At 43.6% G+C, this 9,419-nt stretch overlaps 1 protein-coding gene across 1 annotated transcript in view; it reads right to left on the reverse strand.

Annotated features, from left to right (window-relative positions):
* The window catches only part of LOC106519029 (protein NLRC3), a 17,475-nt gene extending 8,304 nt beyond the window's left edge, over positions 1-9,171 (reverse strand). The window contains exons 1-5 of the mRNA XM_014010507.1: positions 9,097-9,171; positions 8,697-8,882; positions 5,702-5,833; positions 5,231-5,309; positions 4,444-4,666 (exon numbers count right to left, since the gene is read on the reverse strand). Of these exons, the coding sequence (XP_013865961.1) occupies positions 4,444-4,666; positions 5,231-5,309; positions 5,702-5,833; positions 8,697-8,882; positions 9,097-9,143 (667 nt within the window). The 5' untranslated portion in view covers positions 9,144-9,171. The remainder of the gene's footprint in view (positions 1-4,443; positions 4,667-5,230; positions 5,310-5,701; positions 5,834-8,696; positions 8,883-9,096) is intronic.
* Between the last annotated feature and the right edge of the window lie 248 nt (positions 9,172-9,419).

A 9,419-nucleotide genomic window follows, 5' to 3' on the forward strand; every position in this document is an offset into this window, starting at 1 on the left:
CTCGCGTGCACGAGCAGCTGGATAGAACAGGTGGAATTTACGCAGCTCATTTACACACTTTTCCTGAAGATAGAAGAGTTTGTTGAATCTGACGTGACACGTTCGTACGAACCCTTTGTACGAACAAAAGTAAGAGAAATTTAGGATAAGAATACGAACATGTTCTTGCATGAGGCCCATTGCTACTTCTATCTTCTTGGATCCTTGCATTATGAGATTGCCACAAGTTACTGTATAACCCCCAAGAAGCAGTGGGAGATTACTAATGATGTGAAGGCAGGTGGGACCACAGAATTCAACCACATTTTGCGATGATGGATTTAAATTTTTGCAGTGTCCTCAAGGTCCCCCATATTCAAGAAGGCCCATGTGCAGGCCCGTCTGAAGACTAACAGTCAACATCTAAATGATTCAGAAATGGTTTGAGACAAACTGCTAAAGATTAGACCAAAATTGAGCCTTTGGCATCATCTTTACCCAGCGTGTTCGGAGGAAGAAAAATGTTAAGTCTGACTAAAGAAACACCATCTCAAGTCAAATCAAGCATGGAGGTGGAAGGATTATGTTTTGGGTTTGTTTTTCTGTACATAGCATAATTTGTCAGGCCCAGTTCTGGCCCACACTCAGTCCAGATACTGCAAAACATTATGGCCCTTTACTGGCTCAGATGTGGTTGACCAGAGGTGGTCCATGCATGGGCCAGCACCACATAAACCATACCAAAACTGAGCCACTTTCAAATGGCTCTCATTCTGCTGTTTTAATATTGAGCAGAATTTTTTTTGATCGTAGCTAGAATTGATCCAAAAACATGCTAAATGCTAATCACAATTTCAAGCTAACAGATACTGCTAAGTAGATAAAAAGCTCTAATTCAGCCATTTTGTGACTTATTGAGATGAAATTTGATGTGATCTCCAACATATAGTACAGTCAAATTATAAATGTAAAATGGCGGCCATATAGAAGTCGTAGTATGAAGAACTGTTTTTCAACATGAACTCTTCACCCTACAGTTCATGTCTTCTAACTGAAATGAACTCCGTCAGTCCGCCCGTCCGTTTCCTGCCGCTTATCCGGGGTATGGTTGCGGGGCAGCAGCCTAAGCAGAGAGACCCAGACTTCCCTCTCCACAGCCACTTGGGCCAGCTCATCCGGGAAAATCCCAAGGCATTCACAGACCAGCCGAGAAACATAGTCCCTCCAGCGTGGCCTGGATCTTCCTCTGGGCCTCCTCCCAGTGGGATGTGACTCAGACTGGACGCTCTAGTCTGAGTCCCTCCCAGATGACTGAGATTTTCACCCTTTCTCTAAGGGATAGCCCAGACACCCTGCGAAGGAAACTCATTTCGGCCGCTTGTATCCGCGATCTCATTCTTTCGGTCACTACCCAAAGTTCGTGACCATAGATGAAGGAAGGAACGTAGACCGACTGGTAAATTGAGAGCTTTGCCTTCTGGCTCAGCTCTCGCTTCACCACGACAGACCGGTACAGCACCCACACCACTGCAGACGCAGCACCAATCCGCCTGTTGATCTCCTGCTCCATTCTTCCCTCATTCGTGAACAAGACCCTGAAATACTTAAACTCTTCCACTTGGGGCAGGAACTCCTCCCTGACCCGGAGGCGGCACGCTACCCTTTTCCATCTCAAGACCATGGTCTCGGATTTGGAGGCACTGATCCTCATCCCGGCCGCGTCACACTCGGCTGCGAACCGTTCCAGTGAGAGCTGGAGATCACGATCTGATGAAGCCAATCGGACCACACCATCCACAAAAAGCAGAGATGTGACCCTAAGGTCACCAAAATGGATCCCCTCAACACCTGTCCATTCTGTCCATAACAATTATGAATAGAATCGGTGACAAAGGCAACCTTGGTGGAGTCCAACTCTAACTGGAAATGAGTCCGACTTACAACCGGCAATGCGGACCAAGCTCTGGCACCGATCGTACAGGGACCTAACAGCCCGCATCAATGGGCCCAGTACCCCATACTCCCGGAGTACACCCCACAGGAGTCCCCGAGGGACACGGTCGAACGCCTTCTCCAAGTCCATAAAACACATGTAGACTGGTTGGGCGAACTCCCATGCACCCTCCAGGACCCTGCTGAGGGTGTAGAGCTGGTCCGCTATTCCACGACAGGACGAAAACCACACTGCTCTTCCTGAATCTGAGATTCAACTATCCAACTCCTCCCCAGAAACCCTGAACAGACCTTACCGGGGAGGCTCAGAAGTGTGATCCCCCTTTAGCTGGAACACACTCTGCTGTCCCCTTTTTAAATAGGGGGACCACCACCCCAGTCTGCCAATCCAGGGGAACTGCCCCCGTTGTACACGCAATATTGTAGAGTCGCCTCAACCAATGCAACCCCACAACATCCAGAGCCCTAAGGAACTCCAGGCGAATCTCATCCACCCCCAGCGCCCTGCCACCAAGGAGCTTTTTAACCACCTCGGTGACCTCAGCACCAGAGATTGGAGAGTCCAATCCAGGGTCCTCAGGCTCTGCTTCCTCATGGGAAGACGTGTCGGTAGGATTGAGGAGGTTCTCGAAGTATTCCGCCCACCAACCCACCGACCCACAACGTGCCGAGTTAAGGTCAGCAGCGCACCATCCCCACGCGAACTGCCCCCCCTCCCCAAATCGCACCAAAGCTGTACGGAAGTCTTTTTCCATGGCCTCTCCAAACTCCTCCCATGCCCGTGTTTTAGCCTCAGCGACCACCCGAGCTGCAATCCGCTTGGACTGCTGTTACCTATCGACTTCTTCCAGAGTCTCACAGGCCAAAAAGACCCAATAGGACTCCTTCTTCAGCCTGACAGCATCCCTCACCACTGGTGTCCACCAGCGGGTTCGAGGGTTGCCGCCACGACAAGCACTGACAACCTTTTGGCCAAAGCTCAGGTAAGCCGCCTTTACAATGGAGGTACGGAACATGGCCCACTCAGACTCAATGTCCCCTACCTCCCTCGGAATGTGTTTGAAGTTCCTCCGGAGGTGTGAGTTGAAGCTCCGTCTAATGGAAGACTCTGAGAGATGTTCCCAGCAGACCCTCACTATATGTTTGGGTCTGCCAAGTCTGACCGGCATCCTCCCCCCCAACGGAGCCAACTCACCACCAGGTAGTGGTCAGTTGACAGCTCCGCCCCTCTCTTCACCCGAGTGTCCAAAACATGTGGCCGCAGATCAGATGAAATGACAACAAAATTTGATCATCAAACTGCAGCCTAGGGTGTCCTGGTGCCAAGAGCACATATGAACACCCTTATGCTTATACATGGTGTTCGTTATGGACAATCCATGACGAGCACAGAAGTCCAATAACAAAACACCACTCGGGTTCAGATCGGGGAGGGGGTGGCATTCCTCCCAACCACACCTCTCCAGGTCTCACTGTCATTATCCAAGTGAGCGTTGAAGTCCCCCAGCAGAACGAGGGAGTCCCCGTTAGGAGTGCTCTCCAGCACTCCCTCCAAGGACTGCAAATAGAGTGGGTAATCTGAACTGCTTTTAGGCGCATAGGCACAAACAACAGTCAGGACCCATCCCMCCACCCGTAGGCGAAGGGAGGCTACCCTCTCGTTCACCGGGGTGAATCCCAACATACAGGCACCAAGATGGGGGCATTAAGTATGCCCACTCCTGCTCAGAGCCTCTCAGCATGGGCAACTCCAGAGTGGAAGAGTGTCCAACCCCTCTCGAGGAGACTGGTTCCAGAGCCAGAGCGGTGCGTTGAGGTGAGTCCAACTATGTCTAGTCGGAACCTCTCAACCTCACACACCAGGCCAGCTTAGGCTCCTTCCCCACCAGAGAGGTGACATTCCATGTCCCTAGAGCCAGCTTCTGTAGCCGAGGATCAGACCGCCACCTAAACTTGGTAATTTAACTGTCAAATGTCATTTAATTAAGTCTTGAAACAACTGTTAATGCACAGATTACTACTTTGCCTCATCTACATTGTTTGTTCTACTCATTGTCTAAATCTGTTTAATGCTACTGAATTATATGTATATTTCTTTCTTTCTACAATCTAACATTTTCAACTACCCTGTGACATGTGCTGCTGACCTCTTGATCAGGTCACCCTTGGAAAAGAGATCTTGATCTCAATGGGCTCAATTTGGTTAAATAAAAGTGACTGACTCATTCATTCATTCATTCATTCATTCATTCATTCATTCATTCATTCATTTTGAACAACTTAAACATTCAGGACAGTGGACCTTGAGGATCTCAGTTCTGTCAAAAATCTGTGGAGCTGAAACTTTGATTTGCTAAGCAGCAGCCAAGAAACCTTAAAGGATTTAGAGTTTTTGAGGACCAAAATTTCAGACATTCATGTGATGAAAAAAATCCAGAGGGGATTAATATTTCCCCACTGTAATTATAATATTCTCTTTTTCTTCAGATTAAATGTTCATAGAAATCTTACTTCTCTGCAGACGCTCAGCCAGCTCATCCTGCTTCATCCTCCTCAGGAAGTAAACTGTGACCTTCATCAGTGACTCTGTGCTCCTCTTCTGTTCTTCATCCTCACCCTCCAACACCTCATCGTCACCCTGGCTCTCTGAGCATTCTGGGTAGTCTGGACTCAGAATCTTCTGGATCTTCTTCAGCTCGTTCTTCACAAAAGTGAGCATGTTGTCCTCCAGCAGCTGGAACAGAATAACATCTGATTGAGACATCAGATCCATGTTGGACAGACTGTCCACTGGTCTACATGTTGGACAGACTGTCCACTGGTCTACATATTGGACAGACTATCCACTGGTCTACATGTTGGATTGTCCACTGATCTACACATTGGACAGACTGTCCATTGGTCTACATGTTGGACAGACTGTCCACTGGTCTACATACTGGACAGACTATCCACTGGTCTACATATTGGACAGACTATCCACTGGTCTACATGTTGGATTGTCCACTGATCTACACATTGGACAGACTGTCCATTGGTCTACATGTTGGACAGACTGTCCACTGGTCTACATACTGGACAGACTATCCACTGGTCTACATATTGGACAGACTATCCACTGGTCTACATGTTGGATTGTCCACTGATCCACACATTGGACAGACTGTCCATTGGTCTACATGTTGGACAGGCAGTACACTAGTCTGCAAGTTGGACAGACTGTCCACTGGTTTACAAAGTCAAGCATGGAGATGATACCGGACACAACAGATAAAGGACTTGTTGGGCATGTACACACCATAAAAATGGAGTCCAGCTGGGATTGATGCTGCTGGGCAGACTCAGTACTCGGACCCTTAGAGGTCTGCTGGTCCACTCTGTGGAGGAATCATGAAGAATTAGCTCCCTTTCTGGCTGTCCACGCAAAGACAAACACAAGGTAAAGGTCCAGGGAAGTGAACCAGATCTAGTAGGATTACAATTACAATTTCTACTTTTCTTAATGTTTCTACAGTGATGTGTGTCTGAGCTGCAGAACTCCAATGAGGTCTGGGTTTTCTCACTCGTTTCACTGAATTCTATTGTTTTTTATAGGAACATTAGTTTAACTGTTTTTGCATTAGTTTATAATCTCAAAGACAATTCAAAATGTTTTAGACAAAAGAGCCTTCTGTTTTATTCAGCTGAGATATAAACTAACTTAAGTGACATTTCTTTCTTCTGCTTTGTTTTTACTAAAAACTTCAAATGGACCATTTCATTTCCTCACCTCAGGTACAGATATGGATGACATTCTTTCAGAAGATACTCAGCCTCCGTTTGGTTGCTCTTTAAGAACAATCCCCTGGCTTCAGCTTCAAAGCGAGGTTCCAGCTCACATGATTCTGGTCCATGAAAGGTCCTGGTAGAGAAAGACCATGTTCAAATAAATATATATCACCTACGGTTTCCCTCAAATACTGTACAGCCATCTAGTCCTGCCCCGGAGCTGTTTGTTGAACCCAGACAAAGGAAATTCAACACTGGCGAGAAAGATGACGTCAATGGAATGGTGTTATGTTGTGGTCCCTTAAGGCCCCCACATACTCAGGTGTACTTCGCTCAGCGGAGGTCCGCGCAGGACTCGAGGCGGACTCAATGCAGCCATCCGCCGGACTGATCCGCACAGAGATCTATTTTTTACGTCCACATCCGCAGTGTGGCACAATAAAATAACCAGCAAGTTCACGTTGAACTGTTTTGGATACGACACCAAGATGATAAAGTTGAGAATCGGTGTCATTTGTGGACAAAATGGAGTCAAAATTTGAAGAGTGTCTCATGGAGGAGACTAGAAAACTTTACGATGCGTCAAAGAAGGAATATAAGGACTTTCAGTGAGGAACAAATTTGTGTGAGGAAATAGCTGATTCAGAGTAAGGTAAGTTCTGTTCTTTTGTTGTTTTAAAGCTAAAATGCAAACTGTCCTTAACATCATGACTGAAATTGCGAGAAATCAAAGACTTTGTCAGGCGGTCAGTACACTCGAGTATCAAGTCTCAAACATTTGTGGACAATATGCGCGTAGTCTGCATGGCTCACGGACCGCACACCTGAGTATGTGGGAGCCTTTACCATCTGACTTAATTCACCATCAGAGACTCAATGTTCCCATTTCAGGTTTTTGAACAGCTGGACCACTGGAACTGCTAGAAAACGTCCCGAAGGTGTAGTTAATTTTTAGCTACTGTTTTGATGAGTTTAGTTTTAAAATAATGTCTTTTAGCTTATTTTTTCATACTCAAGATTTTAGTTATGCTTTTTAGATGATTTTAGATTTCAGCTACTGTTTTGCTAAGTTTAGTTATAAGCTAACATATTGCTAACTTTATTTTGGATACAGTTTTACTTATTCTAGCTGTTAGCAATAGTTTTAGCTGATTACCTTTTAGGTAATGTTTAGGTTAAAATTTACTCTATTACTAATTTTATATTTTAGCTACACATTTGCTAACTTTTTTTAATCTAAGTGTAGCGGAAATGTGAATATCTTCTCAACAAGAAGACAGTCAAACTATTGTTCCTGTTAATTCATCTGATACTTCTCCCGTAGGCCTTAGAACAAAGACTAGACTTCTTGTTGCCAGTTAATTTGTTTATCACCTCTTTCAGAATAAGACTGGAACAAACATTGTTTGACATCAAAGGGCCCCTGATGTTAAACAAGAAGAGACAAAGCATCAAAAGACTCCCATCAGATTTATCTGTGGGTCAGCAACGCCACCCTGTGGACATTTTATTTTGCACCATGTATTAACCCTGAAAACATTTTATTTTTCACCCATGTTTTCCATTTATAACTATAAAAAGCCTCTAAGTGTCAAAACAATACCTTGGTACTCTGATTTAATTACTGTAATAATCATGACATTGTTTAGTAACTTGATCTGGTTTTGATTAATTATTACTCTGTTCTTCTGTTACATGTCCGGATAGGTCATGTGACCACCGCAGAAAGTCTTAACCAATGAGAAGTTCTGTTGTGAACAGGGAGTTTTTCATTGTTCTGCCATGTGTAGAGTTCTAAGAAGCATTTGAGGAGAGAGCAGTAGTTTTTTTCAGCTCCAGCTTCCCCCCATCYCGGGGCGAGGCCATTCTTTTTCCAGCCTTTTCCTTTTTGTAGTTTAATCTGAAGGTGCTTTTCAGGAAGGAGATTTACATTGTTTGAAAACGATGAGACTGATTTAATTCAAGTCGGACAACCACCAGTGTGCCCGCAAGGAAGGCAGCCRCTGCGGTGCCCTGGACAACATCTCCAGTGAATGAAGCCCGRCAAACCAGATGACCAGGGAACTTCTGCACAGCTAAGTCACAGACTCGGTTGGACTTCACGKGCCACCCAATTACCATAGAAGTATCCGTTCTGGTGTCTACAAACTTTGCCAGTAGGAAACATCCTGCTTAATTAATCTGATGGTGTGTTCAAAGATTTAAATCAGATCAGAGTWTAATCAATGTTCATTCTTCTTCCCCTGAGCTCCTTCTTTGTTGACTGTACGCTTAGGAATAGCGAGTAGTGTCCCACTGAAATATGTTAGAAAGTTATTCACATGGTAGCCATGTCAGACTACTTACGTCACTCCTTGATCAAGTTTACGGAACTGATTATRAGTGTGTTTTTGTCTGARAAATGACTTGTAAWGCATATATTTCCCTCTGAACCTCATTTTAAATAATACACGGATGAATTTCCAAATGTGATTTGTCTCCGTCTGTATTTCCTTGTCTCACGCCGTCATTAAACTGAAAGAATTAAACGCCTTCATATTTAGAGATTGAATTTTAAAAGAAAGTTTTTCTGAAGTTTTACTACAAAAACTTTAGTGGTGCCCCCTTAAGGTGAAAATTAAACATTTCTTACAGAGTTTGTTTAATTTTAGCGTTTAAAACCCCTACATAAGTTTTTAGCTGATTTTAATCATTAGCTGCTGTTTTGCTACGTTCAGTTTTTAGCTACTGTTGATAAGTTTAGTTGAAGTTACTGTATTGCTAACTTTTTATTTTAGGCACAGTTTTGCTTAATCTAGCTTTAGTTATGGTTTTAACTGATTTTAACATTTAGCTACTGGTTTGATGAGTTTAGTTTCAAGCTAATATATTGACATCTTCTGTTCAGCTAATTTTTGCTTCTGTTTGGCATGTTTTAACTTTAGCATTTCAGTTTAAAARTTTTCAGCAAATTCAGTGAGTGATCAGGGCAGAAAGGTGTGTTCAGTCTTAAATACCTGATATTAAAGCTGTCTGATTGAACCGGTAAACCTTTTTTAGATGTGTAGAGTCCTCCGGTAAACAGAAGAGGTTCAGCCTTTGAATGATTGCTCCTCAAGGACAAACAGCTGGGCTCACACTGAGTGTTAGAATCCAGTTCTGAACCCAGTTCTGAATCAGGTTCTGGTTCAGATAGATGAATCCTGAAAAAGACAAGAAAAAAAAAGTCTGAGTTTACAAACAGGGTAAAAGAAAAACGTAGTGTTCTTCACAGGCAAACACAGGGATGACCCAAAGTAAAAGATTTGTTGTAAAAATTGTTTTGCAGTTTGATGTAATTTATCTGAATATTCTCTCAATCACCAAGTTTGTTAACATGTTACTACTGATTATTAAGCAACATCACATTCAACTTACGTGTTCTTGAAATCAAGTCTTCCTTTAAATAAAGCCGATGAACTCATAGCTGCACTTCATGGTCTCAACATCCTGTGAAACAACTGACAACAAACATAAAATAATAAATAAAAAATCAGTCATTGGTCTAAAAAGTGTTTAAAATTGTTTTATTGTTATATTTTTAGATTATTTACCCAAATTCAGTGGAGCTGCATCATATATAAAAATGTTATCAACACCTCTGTATCAGTGTGTGCAGTATTAATACAAGTATTGCAAATAATCAAAAACACAAACTGCATAAAAAATTATAAATATGGCAATCAGCTGGACCCCCACTC

Source organism: Austrofundulus limnaeus, unplaced genomic scaffold (genome assembly GCF_001266775.1).
Source record: "Austrofundulus limnaeus strain Quisiro unplaced genomic scaffold, Austrofundulus_limnaeus-1.0 Scaffold70, whole genome shotgun sequence".
Lineage (NCBI taxonomy): Eukaryota > Metazoa > Chordata > Actinopteri > Cyprinodontiformes > Rivulidae > Austrofundulus > Austrofundulus limnaeus.